This window comes from Cetorhinus maximus, chromosome 5 (assembly GCF_964194155.1).
Source record: "Cetorhinus maximus chromosome 5, sCetMax3.hap1.1, whole genome shotgun sequence".
In the NCBI taxonomy this organism is placed as follows: domain Eukaryota; kingdom Metazoa; phylum Chordata; class Chondrichthyes; order Lamniformes; family Cetorhinidae; genus Cetorhinus; species Cetorhinus maximus.
In genome coordinates this window covers 151,999,270-152,016,825 of record NC_135883.1, presented here as the reverse complement: position 1 = coordinate 152,016,825, position 17,556 = coordinate 151,999,270, and the positions used below count along the sequence as shown (strand labels likewise).

At 41.6% G+C, this 17,556-nt stretch overlaps 1 protein-coding gene across 3 annotated transcripts in view; it reads left to right on the top strand.

Moving 5' to 3' along the window:
- The window catches only part of slc4a1ap (solute carrier family 4 member 1 adaptor protein), a 161,515-nt gene that overhangs the window by 61,587 nt on the left and 82,372 nt on the right, over positions 1-17,556 (top strand). For all 3 annotated transcript variants that reach the window (XM_078542708.1, XM_078542710.1, XM_078542709.1), the window contains exons 6-8: positions 768-907; positions 6,965-7,125; positions 10,206-10,275. In XM_078542708.1, the coding sequence (XP_078398834.1) occupies positions 768-907; positions 6,965-7,125; positions 10,206-10,275 (371 nt within the window). The remainder of the gene's footprint in view (positions 1-767; positions 908-6,964; positions 7,126-10,205; positions 10,276-17,556) is intronic.

The following is a 17,556-nucleotide window of genomic DNA, read 5'->3' as shown; positions in this document are numbered from 1 at the left end:
ATATTAAAAGAGAATTGGATAATTACTTGAAGGGAAAATATATTCCTGAGCTATGGGGGGAAGATCAGGGGTGTGAGGTTAATTCAACTGCTCTACCCAGGCATGATGGGCAGAATGGCCTCCTTCTGTGCCATATCATTCTATGATCCTACAATAATTACTGTTAGTTCAATTTATTTTTTTTTTGTTTATTCATTCACTGGACATGAACAACACTGGCAAGGCCAGCCAGCATTTATTGCTGTTAATAAATCTTTTAACTTAATATTTAAAATCTCCAAAAGTGGTAGTAGGATCTTTAGTTCTACTTGCCTATGAGAAGATGGTGGCAAATGAGTGGTTTGCTCAGAGGGCAATTAAAAGTCAATTACATTGCTGTGGGTCCAGAGTCATATAGGTAAGGACAGCAGATGATTTCCTTTCCCAAAGGACATTAGCGAACCATTTGGGTTTTCATCATATTTGCGTAGTTTCTTGGTCACTATTACTGATGCTTGCATTTTATTCCAGATTTATTTATTTAACTGAATTTAAAATGCCCATTTTGAACTTGTGTCTGGATTATTAGTCCAGTAACAACTGATTTGGTATCATACCAGATAATAGAAATCAGGGGCAGTAGGGGTGTAATGGCGGAGGGGAGGACTGAGTGGTTTAAATGAGAGAGCAGTCACATTTTATTTCTGTTCTAATTCATTGTCTGCCTTTTTCACTGGTACTTGTGAAGCGTGAGCTGTAGTGTTAAGTAACTGTCGTCTTGTTGTTAGGCTACCAGTGGACGATGCGCTAGGAAGAGAGCTTGTTGCAGAGGTGACGCACACTGGCAAAAAGAAAGAAGCCATGGTTCAGTGTTCGTTGGAGGCCTGCAGGATACTGGATGCCAGAGGGGTTTTGCACCTGGAGGCAGGTTTGTACCACCCACACTGTTTTTTCCCATTCATTTTCTAGTAAAATGATTTAAAATGAATACCATTAATGGTAAACTAAGAATTCCAGCCTGTGCTCTTCCCTTAAGTGTGGGGAAACTATCACCTCCTTCTGTGCTCACCTGAGAGCTACCTTGGGGAGGAGATAAGCAAGGACTCCTCCAGTGTTGTTGCCTGGTGGAATTTACTTGCTTGATCATTCCCCTCCAAACCAAGGAAGAAGACTTGAGGGGAGCAGGGTGGGGCATTGGGGAGGGGTGGTGGTCTGTTTGTGTGTCAGAATTCAAATAAGTCAGCCCTAAGAGAGGGAAAGTGTGCCAACTATGTACTCTGCTTGACTTCCTAACTGCTTGATTTATCTCAAAAGTAGGCACTGTTTCAGCTTCAATTAAGACTGAATAAATTGCCAAAGGGACACCCATAAAATGAATGGAAAGATAATTGAGATGGATTATGTACAAGTTATTAGGACAGCCATCGTTGCCAACACAGCTAAAGGATTCTAACCAAACAAGCTCATTTCATATATTGATTGAGTAATCAGAGTTCAACATTAATGCTTAGAAACATAGAATTTTACAGTACAGATGGAGGCCATTAGACTCATTATGTTTGTGCCAGCTCTTTGCTAGAGCAATTCAACACTAGTCCCACTGCTGTTTCCCATAACCCTGTTTCTTCCTTTGTTTCAGGTAGTTATCCACTTTTTCCTTTAAAGATGCAGATGTCTATGCTTTGATTACTCCCTGTGGCAATGCATTCCATCCTCCAGCAACATGTTGCAGAAAGAAATTTCTTCTAATGCCTTTCCTCATTCCTCATAGTGATCATTTCAAATTGATAATCCCTTGTTATTGACACCCTTATCAGAGAAAATATGTCCTATTCTGTATTGACCCTTCATAATTTTTAAGATCTTTAATTACATTTTCTCTTGGCCTTCTCTGCTCTGATCAAAATGCTCTCCGGTATCTCAAAGGCTCTCCTCATAACTACCATTATCCTGGTAATTCTCCACTCTATGCTCCCTATGGCTTTAATGTCCTTTCTATAACAAAACTGCACCCAGTATATTATTGTTTAACCAATGTTTTATATAAATTCATCGTCATTTCTGTACTCTTTGACTCTATGCCCCTATTTATCAGCCCTATGGCTTTATCAAACTGCACTCGTACTTTCAAGGAGTTATGTGTTTGAACCCTCCTGGTACTGCATGCTTTTCAGTGACCTCTGAGGTATTTCTGCTTATCCACTTTCTTGGATCTCCCCTCTATTTGTAACCGCCATGGAGTGGTGTTGAGTTGTCTTATTTCCAGATCTCTGCTGGTGACTTCTTTGAAATCCCCTTGGTGTGGAAGAGAGGTCCAGGGTAACAGTTCAGAGTTATTAATGTTTTTCTCCTTAATTCCTCCCATTGGGGAAGTATCTGGTGTCCACTTGATGCCTCTCATGGTGAGGTCGGTAAATTGTTGCGTGGAGGATTATGAGCTCAAATCTGCATCGTACTATTCCTTAATGTAGCCCTCTAGATTTAAGAAAGTTTGCTTTGTCTTTTAATGTTGGCTGGTGCTCAGTCTCATATCGTTCACTCCAAATAGAAAACAGGGAAGTTTACAGGAGCAAATTCCTGAATAGTCCATAAATAATGTAGTTGGGTTGTCAGCCTAGGTGTAATGGGACTGAAGTTTTAGTCTTGGGAACCACACATCATTCTTTGCTTCAACTTTAGGTAGAGAAGCAACAGAAGTGGTTCATTTTAAAGAGGCTTCAAGTTTCAGTTCCCTTTATTTGTGTGCAGCCCACGTAAATGTCCCTCTGCTTACAGCGGTTTTAAATATTTGAAGAGTTATCTTGCACACTGCTCTTATATTGGTGAGAGATGCAGAATACTTTTCTTTTGGAAGAGAAAGGAGTTCAAATGAGCAGAATACATAAGTCTGGATACTGCTATCTTATGCAACTGAATAAAAGCAACTCTATTCTCTTGTTTCAGCGTTTGGATCCTGCAAAGTCTCTGGAAAGACAGTAAATTATGTCTTTGTTTTGTGGTTTTAAAGCTTGGATGCACAGGGCAGTAATTTATTCTGCTATTGTGTTGGACACAGACTATTAAACACGTTTGTGTTCAACAATCTCTTTACCTGCACCATTTATTCTGCTGCCAACAGTGACAAATCTTATTTTTGTTACACTTCACACCTGCCAATGTCTCCCCTCTTATTCAGTTGTGACTTGAGATAAAATAAAGGGTAGGAGACAGCATGAGAGAAACTTGAAGTGAGTGAAAACCTAGCAGACAAAATGAGAAAGTCACAATTTGGATGGTTTGGACGTGTTAAGCAGAATGGTAAATAGTGTGTAATTCTATGGAGAGACATCAAGACAAAGACCACACAAACACCAATTAAAATGTATCAGAGTTGCCTTGGTGGAGCCAACAACTTTGTTTATGAAAGTTGTCTTTCTTGCATCTGATAATTAGGATTAAGGTTTTATTCATTTATCAGGAATCTATCCATTCTTTTGGAAGTTCATAGGCTTTCACGTTGCTTGCTGTTTACCTGACCAGTACTGAAGAGGGTTCAAGGAGTGTCTGAGTTTGGTGTGCAGAATTTTGCAGAATTGTACTGACAGGGTTAATTCCCATTCTCTGCTGGATCAACATATTGAACTGGAGGCCAAACACTTCCTAACTGAAATGTGAAAATGAGGGGGAAAGTCCACCCAGGCTGCTTGCACATCTGTAAATATCCGTCTAAGGAGCAGGCGAGGCACTGGCTCCCATCATCACTTTTGCCTGGTGTTGGGCAGTGTTAGGGCATAGAATGATAGAGAAGAAATTAGTTTAAACTGGGTCTATCTATCAGTAATTCCTAACTTTGTTCCTGTTAAAATCATTGCACTCCAAAAGTAGTTACCTGTGTAACACATTTGAGGCATTTTGACTGTGTAATAAGCACTGCAAAATACAAGTGATTTTAAAAGCATTTGGCCGTGGTTGCATTCAAATTCTTCCGCCGAGAGGTCAAAACTGTCCAACAAGGCTTTGGGAGGGACCTTCCTTATCTGATTAAGCAATCAGATCTCTGTACTACTATTAATATTAGTCCTAAGTCATCGGATGTATGATTTTAGCCCACTCATGCACAATTCATTTTCTGTTGAGCAGTTTAGCCTTGCATACTTTAGGATAAATTCCACATTCAGTTGCCCACCATCCTCCTGTAAATTTTTTGAACAAGCATTATAGTAAGTCGGAGCCCAGAAACTACTCCCATGTATTGTTTCATAAACCCAGAGTGATGGAGAATAACAAGACATATAATTTGCCATTATGCAGGTGGCCATCTGTCTCTCATAATAAAACACAGCTATGTCGCTCAGAGAGCCATCGATCTGTATCAGTCTCAACTGATGCTTGGTTCCCTTGCAGCATTTTATTTTCCTCCTGTCAGTTCTTAGCTGGGCTGCTGAACAGGAAAATTGCACAATAACAAGAGAGGAAGAAAACTGTTGACAGTTCTCATTCTCACCCCATAGAGTATATATGTAATTAGCTAATCATACAGTTGCCACAACAATAATCTGCACTTATAACATCTGTAATGTAGCAAAGCATTTACAAGAACACAGTATGTCAAGAGGGAAGGATAAGGGAAGATTCTGAACAAAAGTTAAAAGCAGTTTGGAAAGGTGAGCTCGTTAAACAGCGGAAGCAGCACGCAATAGACATAGCTAAGCAATTCCACACCAACAGATCAGATATAAGCTCTGCAGTCCTGCCACAACCAGTTGTGAAGGGTGGAGGATAGTTAAACAACTAACTGGAGGAGGAGGCTCCACAAATATCCCCATCCTCAATGATGGGGAGCCCAGCACAGCAGTGCAAAAGATAAGGCTGAAGCATTTGCAACCATCTTCAGCCAGAAGTGCTGAGTGGATGATCCATTGCAGCCTCCTCCAGAGGTCCCCAGTATCACAGGTGCCAGTTTTCAGCCAATTCAATTAACTCCTTGTGATATCAAGAAATGGCTGAAGGCACTGGATACTGCAAAGGCTATGGGCCCTGACAACATTCCAGCAATAGTACTGAAGGCTTGTGCTCCAGTACTAGCTGTGCCCTGAGTCAAACTGTTCCAGTACAGCTACAATACTTGCATCTGCCTAACAATGTGGAAAATTGCCCAGGTATGTCCTATACCCATAAAGCAGGACAAATCCTACAATTACTGTCCAATCAGCCTACTCTCGATCATTAGCAAAGTGATGGAAGGGGTCATCAACAGTGCTATCAAGGGGCACTTACTCAGCAATAACCTACTCACTGACACTCAGTTTGAGTTCCTCCGGGGGTCACACAGCTCCTGACCTCATCACAGCCTCGGTCCAAACATCGACAAAATTGCTGAACTTGGAAGAAGTGAGGTGAGAGTGACTGCCCTTGCCATCAAAGCAGCATTTGACCGAGTGTGGCACCAAGGAGCCCGAGCAAAGCTGGAGTCAATTGGAATTGGGGAAAACCCTCCAATGGATGGAGTCACACCTAGCACAAAGGAAGGTGGTTGTGGTGTTGGAGGTCAATCACCTCAGTTCCAGGACATCACTGCAGGAGTTCTTTAGGTAGATTCCTAGGCCCAACCATCTTCAGCTGCTTCATCAATGAACTTCCCTCCTTCATAAGGTGGGGATTTTCGCTGATGGTTGCGTAAATATACAGCACCATTCACGACTCCTCAGTTACTGAAGCAGTCCATGCCCATATTAGTAAGACCTACATAACATTCAGGCTTGGGCTAATAAGTGGCAAGTTACATTTGTGCCACACAAGTGCCAGACACTGACCATCTCCAACGAGAGAGAATCCAACCATTGCCCCTTGACAGTCAATGGCATTACCATTGCTGAATCTCCCAAATCAACCCTGGGGGTCACTATTGACCAGAAACTGAACTGGACCAGCTATATAAATACTGTGGCTACAAGACCAGATCAGAGACTGGGAATTCTGCAGCTAGTAACTCACCACATGACTCCCCAATGCCTGTCCCCCATCTACAAGTCACAGGTCAGAACTATGATGGGATACTCTCCACTTGCCTTGATGAGTGCAGCTCCAACAACATTGAAGCAAGGCACATCCAGGACAAAGCCCTGGATTGGCACCCCATTCAGCATCCTAAACATTCATTCCCTCCACAACCAACACACAGTGTCATCAGTGTATACCATCTACAAGGTGCACTGCAGCAACTCAACAAGGTTCTTTCAACAGCATTTAACTAAACATGTGACCTCTACCACCTGGAAGGACAAGGGTAGCAGATGCATGGGAACACCACCACCTGCAAGTTCCCTCCCAAGCCACATACCATCCTGACTTGGAACTATATCACTGTTCCTTCACTCTTGCTGAGTCCTGGGCTTCCCTCCCTAACAGTACTGTGGGTGCTCCTACACCACATGGACTTCAGCGGTTCACGAAGGCAGCTCACCACCATCTTCTCAAGGGCAATTTGGGGATGGGCAATAAATGCTGGCCTAGACTGCGAATCCCACATCACATGAACGAATAAAAATAAAGTAACGATTACTTGAACATGAGCTATGGTGTGTCATTGTACACTCATTTGAAATGGGAAGGTTGGCATGGTGCAGACGGCAAGATTAGTGCAGTGTGGATGGGAATGAGAGCACAGTATTAGTGGGGATACTTAGTGAAATTCAACTGCCATCTTGGCAAAAGCTGCCATTAAAAACAAGGGAACTGATGGACATTGCTCAGCACAGTGTGATTAGTAAATGGGACATTGGTCTCTAGTTCCTCAGTCTGTTTCAAAGAGCTGTTACAGTCCTATACACAGACACTGCAGCACAAAAACAAACACACATTGACTCAACCTTTAGTAATATTGATTAAGAAGGAGGTACTTTAATCATTAGTCAAAAGGTCTGTAATTGTTTTTTGTGCTCTGAAGTGAAGAGGACGTCCCATTATTCCTCTTTAGTAATAGCCTGACAATTTGCTTTCTTACCAGTTTCTAGGAAACGAAAATCTAAAAACTGGGAGGCAGAGGATTTCTATGACAGTGATGAAGATACTTTCTTAGACCGGACAGGAGTTATCGAAAAGAAAAGGCTCAGCAGAATGAAGAAAGCAGGGAAAGTAGAGGAGAAAGTGGAAACTTACGATTCATTGGTAAAAGCCTAAAATTTTCTTTCAATGATATGCTCAGCTCTAGAAAGAACATAATTTTCTACAGAAGATGTGTATATATGGGAGCCATGAAGACCAGGTGCTTTCTGTTTGGGAAGAGAGGAAACGGGAAGCATGGGGAACATTGTTTTCAGGCCATGTTGCACACCCTATAGTACCTGGTTTTATTGTGGCAATAATGGAGACCTTCCTTGAGATACTACACAAGAGAGGTAGAAATAAAAAAGACTTTCTTTGATTTTGGTTCATTCATCCAGAAAGAACCTACAATTCCTCCCTTAAGCCACACAACCTACTTCTCTCAAATAGTTCTAGCATGGTTGTCTCCTTGACCCAATTGAGTAAACCATTTCAATGAGTTGATTACTTTTCATGTAAAGGACTTTCTGATATCAGCCGTAAGTTTGCCTTTTAATAGTTTCAGTCCATTTTCAATGAGTGTAAAGTGATGCACTTTGGTCGGAAGAATGAGGAGAAGTAATATAAATTAAATGGTGCAATTTTAAAGGAGGTGCAGGAACTGAGAAACCAAGGGTGTAGTTCTTTGAAGGTGGCAGAACAAGTTGAGAAGGCTGTTGCAAAGCCATTCAGGATCCTTGGCTTTAATAATAGAGGCATGGTTGGTGAAGCCGAAACCAAGACACAGGGCTTTTCTTTATTGACCTGTTGAGAGAATTCTTTATTGAGAGAGTTTATTGACTTGTCCAAGTCTCTCAGCTGTCCTCCCACTCAACCCAGTGTCCCAGGTAACCCCTATTTATATGTGCGCAAAGACAATTAATACCCATCACCTGATTCTCTTAACTGTAACAATATAAATTGACAGGACGTTAACATACGAGAGCAAAAAAGTTATGCTCAACCTTTATAAAACACTTGCTAAGCCCCAGCTGGAGTATTACGGATATTACACCTTAAGAAGGATGTTGAGGACTGAGAGGGGATGCTGAAGATATTTACTGGAATGGCACCAGGGGTGAAAAACTTCAGCTAAGTAGAGAAACGAGGGTGGTTCTCCTTGGAGCAAAAACGATTAAAGGTAGATTAATAGAGGTGTTCAAGATCATTAAGGGTTTTGATACAGCAGATATGGAGATTCAGTTCCCAGTGGCAGAAGAGTTGGCAACCAAAGGTGACAGATTTCAGGGTGATTGACAAAAAGAACCAGAGGCAATGTGAGGAAAAGTTTTTTTTTTAAATGTATCAACTTATGATGATTTGGAATGCAGTACCTTAACGGGTAATAGAAGCAGATTCAATAATAACTTTCAAAATGGAATTGAATAAAATCTCGAAAATATGAAAGACGAAAAGGAAAGATCAAGGGAGTGGGACTAATTGGATGACTCTTAGAAAGAGCCAGCAGACGCACGATGGGCAAATGGCCTTCTCTTGTGGTGTAAGATTCATTGATATATTCAATGGGAAAATCAAACCTATAATGTTGTAGTGCCATACTGACCCTCCTTCAAATGTGGCTCCCCACTGGAAATGCAAGATGGGCTGAATTTACTTGAGAAAAGTGCACGGGAGCAGGGTGCCTCATCACGCTGATATCAAAAGTTCTACAGACCCAGATGCTCTGAGCCAGCTTTCAAAAACAGGAATGGCAGATAACGTGAGTCTATGAAACTGATGAACACCTGAGACAAACCAGTTTAACATATTATTTTACAGTATCATTCCATCCTTACAAATTTATTAATATCCTTATATGTTAAGAAAGAGATGGATAATTGTGGGAATTGTATGCTGCAGAAACGATTACAAAAACAAGCAAGAATCTTTGAAGGATCAGAATAAATCCTGACTATGCTCATCTATAAAATTCTCGATAATGTACAGAAATTCTCTGCTGATGATTCTGCATTGAAGCATTGCCAGCAGCTTCTTCCCAGTCTATACTCATCTCGTTAGGCTCAATTCTTGTAGACTCAGTCAAATTCTAACATCCTTTCTGGCAAGTGCCAACTGGGATTTTGATAAAAGAAAAAAATTAAGAGTCATGGCTGATGTAAGACTTTCTGTTACGACCACTGCTGAGCAGACTCAACTCTAAGAACTGAAGAGTGCCATTTTATAACTTCTAAATATAAATGTTTTGAAAAAGTTCTCCTTCCCACCCCATCAATTTTCCTTCCTCCCTCCTTCCTCCTTTGGTTCTACAGGCTCCAGTACCTCTACCAAGTGTTAGGGAGAGGAGCATCGGTGTGGATCCTAATTCCTGGTTGCCGACTGGAGTGCCCTATTGGAGTTGTGCATGTGTGAATGGATAAAGACAGTTTGTTGCTTGATCTCAATTTCATCCATTCTATCAATTAGCTTGTTAACTAGCTGGACTAAACTAAAACTTCACCCTTGGTAGAGGTACTGGCTCCTGTAGTACCAGAGGAGGAAGGGGAGATAATTGATGGGATGGGAAGGAGAACTTTTTCAAAATATTTATATTTAGAAGTTATAAGATGGCACCCTTCAGCTCTTAGACTTGAGCCTGCTTAGCCGTGGTGGCAACAGGGCGTCTTACAGCAGTCATGACTCTTAATTTCTTCTTTCATCAAAATCCCAGTCGACACTTGTCAGAAAGGATGGTGGAATTTGACTGTGTCTACAAAAATTGAGCCTATAAAAGGAACAGCCTCAGCCTGAATTGTTCCACTTAAACTAACAGCTGTTTTTATTCCCACGAGCCTGAGTTGGCCCAGTAATAGTGCCCCAGCCTCTGAGTCAGATGATTATGGTCTAGTTATTCGGGCACAGGAAATGGCAGCAATTGGCAGGGATGTGGAGGGAGAATTCAGTAACAATCCCTTGGGCGGGAGTTGGGTTGGTTGGTCCATCAGGGGGAGAGGAGCTGGGTGGGGTGTGCATGTCCAGCATTGGCTGCATTCTTTGAATGTGAAGTTGGGAGCGGCACTCTTACTCCTCCAGCTCCACAATCAAGTAGGTTTATTTTTAAAAACATACCTTGTCAGTTGTGCTGCACATCAATTTTTGGTATTCAGCTTTGACCAGTTGTGCCACAAGACCATTCTGTGCACATAATCGCATCTTTGCTTCTGTAGGTTGCCAAGTTAACTGAGGTGCAGAGAGAACTTTCTGACGTTGAAGCCAAGTTGAAGATATCGGGCAAAGGTAAATATAAACCACTGAATGGAAACAATTTATAAGAATGAACCAGACTTTAGTGTGTTACCTCGGTGCTCTGTTGAATTGCCATTGAGGTAGTAAACAAAATCTCCAAGGCCAGCCTTTTCTAGCTCAAAAATAAGAGTTGAAATGAAATGTTGATCTTGAAGGAAAGTTTATTTCTTTAGAGTTGATGATCCACAACTATTGGATTTTGTTTGCTTGCCACAGCATCCAGGTGTTTCCATGATCTTACAGTCCGCAAAAGTAAAGCTGCAACATAAAGAGCATGCAATCCAAGAATTCAGTGGAAAGGATGCTGAGAGTGTGAGGAAATTGTGGGGAGGGGGTGCGGTATTTGTGGGGGAGGTGGCAGGGGACACGGGGAGAGAATGACAGGTTGAAATCACACCTGATAATAAATTGCTGCACCTGGACTAAATGGACTAAACATTTTTATAACAAGGTTTTAACAGGTTTATTTTCAAATGGGTAAAAGCTTTTGTTAAAATAATTTTCAATTTCATCCATTTTTTACTAATTAGTCAGACTTTAATCACTGGAAAATTAGGATTTAAAGCAGCTGTACTGTTCCACACAATGCTGTTCCTGCAGCAGGACCAACTTTATTTATCTGAAGCTGAACAAACGAGATCTGAGAATTTCCCAGTTCCTTACTCTAAATTAGACTGAGAAGGGCAAAAGAAAGGAGGAAGGGAGTCAAGATTGTAAATAATCACAGAATCACACAGTGCAGAAGAGGCCCTTCGGCCCATCAAGTCTGCACCGACACGTGAGGAACACCTGACCTACCTACCTAATCCCATTTACCAGCACTTGGCCCATAGTCTTAAATCCTATGACGTGCCAAGTGCTCATCCAGGTACTTTTTAAAGGATGTGAGGCAACCCGCCTCCACCACCTTCCCAGGCAGCGCATTCCAGACTGTCACCACCCTCTGTGTAAAAAATGTTTTCCTCACATCCCCCCCTAAACCTCCTGCCCCTCACCTTGAACTTGTGTCCCCTCATGACTGTCCCTTCAACTAAGGGGAACAGCTGCTCCCTATCCACCCTACCCATGCCCCTCATAATCTTGTACACCTTGATCAGGTCGCCCCTCAGTCTTCTGTGCTCCAACGAAAACAACCCAAGTCTATCCAACCTCTCTTCATAACTTAAATGTTTCATCCCAGGCAACATCCTGGTGAATCTCCTCTGCACCCCCTCCAGTGCCATCACATCCTTCCTATAATGCGGCGACCAGAACTGCACACACTACTCCAGCTGTGGCCTCACCAAGGTTTTATACAACTCCAACATCACCTCCCTACTTTTGTAATCTATGCCTCGATTGATAAAGGCAAGTGTCCCATATGCCTTTTTCACCACCCCGCTAACATGCCCCTCCTCCTTCAGAGATCTATGGACACACACGCCAAGGCCCCTTTGTTCCTTTGGGACTTCCTAGTGTCATGCCGTTCATTGAATACTGCCTTGTCAAATTACTCCTTCCAAAGTGTATCACCTCACTTTTCAGGGTTAAATTCCATCTGCCACTTAGCTACCCATTTGTCCATCCCATCTATATCTTCCTGTAGCCCAAATAATCAACCTCACTGTTAACCACCTGGCCAATCTTTGAGTCATCTGCAAACTTACTAACCCTAGCCCCCACATAGTCATCTATGTCGTTTATATAAATGACGAATAATAGGGGACCCAGCACAGATCCCTCTGGTACGCCAGTGGACATGGGCTTCCAGTTACTAAAGCAGCCTTCTGTCATCACCCTCTGTCTCCTACAACTAAGCCAATTTTGAATCCACCTTATCAAATTACCCTGTATCCCATGTGCATTTGCCTTCTTTATAAGTCTGCCATGTGGGACCTTGTCAAAGGTTTTGCTGAAATACATATAAACTACATCAACTGTACTACCCTCATCTACACACCTGGTCACCTCCTCAAAAAATTCAATCAAATTTGTTAGGCGTGACCTCCCTCTGACAAAGCCATGCTGACTATCCCTGATCAAACCTTGCCTCTCCAAGTGGAGATAGATTCTCTCCTTCAGAATTTTCTCCAATAGTTTCCCTACCACTGACATGAGACTCAATGGTTTGTAGTTCCCTGGCTTATCTCTACAACCCTTCTTAAATAGCGGAACCACATTAGCTGTTCTCCAGTCCTCTGGCACCTCCCCCGTGGCCAGAGAGGAATTAAAAATTTGGGTCAGAGCCCCTGCGATCTCCTCCCTTGCCTCCCTCAGCAGCCTGGGACACAAATCATCCGGACCTAGAGATTTGTCCACTTTTAAGCCTGCCAACACCTCCAATACCTTGTCATTCCCTATGTCAATTTGCTCAAGAACCTCGCAATCTATCTCCCCGAGTTCCATACCTTCATCCTCATTCTCTTTGGTGAAGGCGGATGTGAAGTATTTTCCATCTAACAAATAAAATAATTTTTAGCAAGTGGTAAAAGACATTAGGCTTAGATAATGAATCTCATCTTGAAGGGTTAGCTCACTTATCTACTTTTTCACCATGTCCTTCAAGATGTTACATTTCTACAACTGCATCAAATTGTCTATTGATATTGTTTATATTGTTCACCAATGGACTTCACTGGTAACCAATGTCACAAGTGTATTGCCCTTTGGGTGAAGCCATCACCTAGCTTTCCTTCTTAACCAGTGCATTCCTTCGGATTTGAACCCTGTTCTATAGTGAACTTCTTTGGGCTCACATTAGTTGATGTCTTTCTTCTTTTGAGTTTTCAGTCAAAAGAGTCCAATATTCACAACCTCTTCTTAATTTAAATTCCTGACATCCTTTAGAGATTTTTGAGAATATAACTCAGGGTAACCAGTGAATCAAGTATATTTGAATTTTCAAAAGGCATTTGATAAGGTGTCACATGAAAGTTTGTTGCAAAAGATAAAGACTTGTGGCATTGGGGGTAATATATGAGCATGGATAGAAGATTGTCTAAAGGATGGAAGACAGTAGGAATAAATGGGTCTTTTTCAGGTTGGCAAGCTGTTACTAGTGGGGAGCTGCAAGGATCAGTGCTTGAGGCTCCAGCTGTTTCCAACCTATGTTAATGGACTAAATGAAGAGACTGATTGTAATGTGTACAACTTTGCTGACCATACAATGTTAGGTGGAAAATTAAACTGTGAGGAAGACACAGAGTGGCTGTAAAGGGATATAGATAAGTTAATAGAGCGTGCAAGAGGGTGGCAGGTGGAGAATAATGTGGAGAAATGTAAGACTATTCACTTTGGTAGGAAAAATAAAAAATCAGAATATTAAATGGTGTGAAACTATTAAATGGTGGTGTTCAGAGGGATTTATGTGTTCTTGTGCAAGAAACACACAAAATCAACATGCAAGTCCATCAAGTAAAACTAAGGAAGTCAAACGGTATGTTGATCTTTATTGCAAGGGGGTTGGAATACAAGAATAAGGCAATCTTGCTGCAATTGTACAAAGCTCTGGTGAGACCACAACTCGAGTGCTGTGTGCAGTTTTGGACTTTGTACCAAAGGAAAGTCCTACTTAACTCAGAAGGGGTGCAACAAACGTTCACCAGATCGATTCCTGGGACAAGAGGGTTGACTTATGAATAGCTATTAAGTAGAATCGGTCTGTACTCTCTGAAGTTTAGAAAATTGAGAGATGATATCATTAAAACATAAGATTGAGAGGGCTTGACAGGGATAGGTATTGAGAGGCAATTTCCCCTGGCTGGAGAGTTTATAAGAGTGCCACCCAAACTTTTTCCTGGTGTGACCCCATTTTAATGCCTCAGACTTCATGTAACCCCAAGTGGAAGTGAAGGTGGTAGGTTCAGCTGCTGAGTGGGTGGGGAGGGGTGTTTTAGCTCCTGAGCAGGGAGTGGGGAGGAGAAGTTCAGCTTGGTGGGAATTGTTTAAACTGCAGAGTTTTATTTATATAAAAAAAAACCCTACATTTTCAGAGGCTTTTTTTGCAGCAGTAATCTGGCCTCAAAAATCTGTCCGTTAGAACACACCACCAATAGAAAGAAACACGGGGATTTAAAGGAGCCCCACAGCTGTTAGCATTCAGTTGGAGCTCCATGCCAACCATTGCTGCCTCAGAACTTGCGATCCAAAATCTCATTGCAACCCACAATTTGTGAATCCCTGGTTTAGAACTAAGGGACATAGTCTTAGTATAAGAGGACAGCCATTTAAGACTGAGATAATGAGAAATTTCTTCACCCGAAGCATTGTGAATCTTTGGAATTCTCTACTTCAGAAGGCTGTGGAAGCTTAGTCATTGAGTATGTTCGAGACAGAGATCAATAGATCTCTAGAGACTAATGATATCAAGGAATATGGGGATAGCATGGGAAAGTGGCATAGAGATCAGACATTATCTAGTTGAATGGTGGAGGAGGTTCAGGGGGCTGAATGGCCTACTCCTCTTATTTCCCACTCCAGAGACTTGAGCATAAAATTCTGTGCTAGCACTCTAGTGTCGTACTGTTGGAGTGGCCATTTTTAGCTGTAATGTTAAACTGTAGCCCTGTCTGTTCTCGCAGCTGGCCATAAAAGGTCCCCTGGCACTATTTTGAAGAAGTAGCTCTCCTGGGTGTCTCTCACAATATTGATCTTTCAATCAGCGAGATTTAAGATTTCTTTCTGGTCGGTGTCCATTGCTACTTATGGGACATTTCTATGCGCAAATTGGTTTTAACAGTGGCCAAACCTCAAAGACCTCATTGTCTGTAAGGTGCTTTGGATACATCCCAAGTTTGGAATACAAACATACATACGAATTAAAAGCAGGATTAGGCCACTCGGCCCTTCGAGACTGCTCTACCATTAAATAATATCATGGCTGATCTGATTGTAACCTCAACTCCACATTCCCGCCTACCCTCAATAACTTTTCACCCCCTTGCTTATCAAGAATCTATCTACCTCTGTCTTAAAAATATTCAAAGACTCTGTTTCCACCGCCTTCCGAGGAAGAGAGTTCCAAAGACTCTCAACCCTCTGAGAGAAAAAATTTCTCCTGATCTCTGTCCTAAATTGCCGATCCCTTACTTTTAAACAGTGGCCTCAAGTACTAGATTCTTCCATAAGAGGAAACATCCTCTCCACATCAACTCTGTCAAGACCCCTCAGGATCTTATATGTTTCAATCAAGTCACCTCTTAATTGTACTGACAGGAGGGGGTTTCATTTAGAACACCCCTGATTTCTCCACTCACTACCTATCCGTAAACAGATAAGTGTTTTTGATTTTTGATTTCCCCCTTTATAAGTGGTGCCGCATTTTCCCCAACCATTCAGTTTTTGAGTGATCCAATCCTCTATTAATAACCCCACAGCAAACTCGAGATAAGGTAAAATAAGAGGGGTAGTTTATTTTACACGCACAAAATGCAGGAAGGGGTTTCATAACATCCGCCCCTTTTTGCATTTATACGGTAAAAGAGGGATAAGGGAAAGAAAGGGAATCAGGGCAAAGATCACGATAAAAATAAGAATTATAGTTTCACATGAGTCCAGAATCAAAAAGTCCAATGGTGCATTCCTTAAGGAGTTAGTAGGCTGAAGCTGTTGTAGGGTGATATTCAATGATAGTTTTCATGGTCACCATTCCCGAAACTAGCTTTATAATACCAGTTTTATTAATGAATTTAAATTCCACTAACTGATGTGGTTAAATTTGAACCCATGTCCCTTTGAGTATTAGCTGGGGCCTCTGGATTGCTAGTCCATTGACATTACCACTACATCATCATCATCTCCCTCTTAGTGTCTTATTACATCCCTCAAATGTCCCAAAGCACCTTGCACAGAAAGAATTACAATGTAGGTAAAAGCTCCAGCCATTTTGTGTACAACAAAGGTCCCAAACACAGTAATCAGATAAATAACGCTTTAATCTAATCTTGTTTGTGTTGGTTGCAGGAGAAAAATGCTACTGATAAGACTGGCACATTGAGAGAGCTGAATGTAAAGAGCTAATGCTGAATAGTTCCTAACACTATGGCTGTCTCTGCCCTAATAATGATCCAACTTTTGCAGTCAGCCTCAGTAGCTGCTTAGATGTTGTGCAAGATAACGTCCTCAGTTCCCAAAGTGCAGTATCTCAGCCCTCGACAAGCCAATTGTAAGATTATTGAGACTTGCTAAAGTTGAAGGCTGGGAAGTTTCTTTTTTTAAACAAGTCTTCACCAATTATCTCATTATGCGCATAAGTGATTCTAAGTTGATCTTTTCTGTGCAATGATAAGGAAATACTGCACTCTGAGGTACCATCCTTCAGATAATAAACACAGGAACACCAAAAATGGAAACAGGAGTAGACCATATGGCCTGTCAAGCTTACTCCACCATTCAATATGATCATGGCTGATCTTAGGCTTCAACTCCATTTTTCCACACGCTCCCCATATCCCTTAATTCCCTGAGAGACCAAAAATATCTCTATCCCAGCCTTAAATGTATTCAACCATGGAGCCTGCACAACCCTCTGGATTAGAGAATTCCAAAGACTCCCAAAGCTTTGAGTGGAGTAATTTCTCCTCATCTCAATCCTAAATGACCGCCCCTTCATCCTGAGACTATGCCCCTGTGCTCTGACCAGCAGAAACAATCTGTGTCTACCCTATCAAGCACCTTCAGAATTTTGTAGGTTTCGATGAAAACAGCTCTCGTTCTTCGAAACTCTAGAGAATATAAGCTATATGTAAATTAGGCTTATATTCACTTGTGACAACCCCATCATCCCAAAAACCAATTTAGTGAATCTTCACTATACTGCCTCCAATGCGAGTGTAATGACAATTTACAGTGTTAAGAGGAAATCACACTATGAAAATTAAATTTTCATAAAGAAATACTGATTAACATCCTTTGGTATTCGATTATTTTCTGTGGTTGTCCTGATCAACATTCCTCCTCAACTAACACATGAAACAAGCTAATGATGGTTATGAGACCTTGCTGAGTGCATGATGGCTGCCTCTTTTCTTCATATTCCAATAGTGACTATGTTTTAAAACTAAATGGGCCTGGGTTTAGGTGGATGTAACAAATCCTATAGCTCTTTTTCGAGGAGGGAGAGAGTTTTTTCCCAGTATCTGGGCCAATATTCCTCCCTCAACCCAATGCCACCAAAGGCAGTCTAACTGCTGTTTATGGGACTTTGCTGTGTGTAAGTGGACCACCACTTTTGCGTTAATTATAAATTCTTACATTTCGAAGGTAATTCATTAGCGATGAAACAATTGGCAAAAC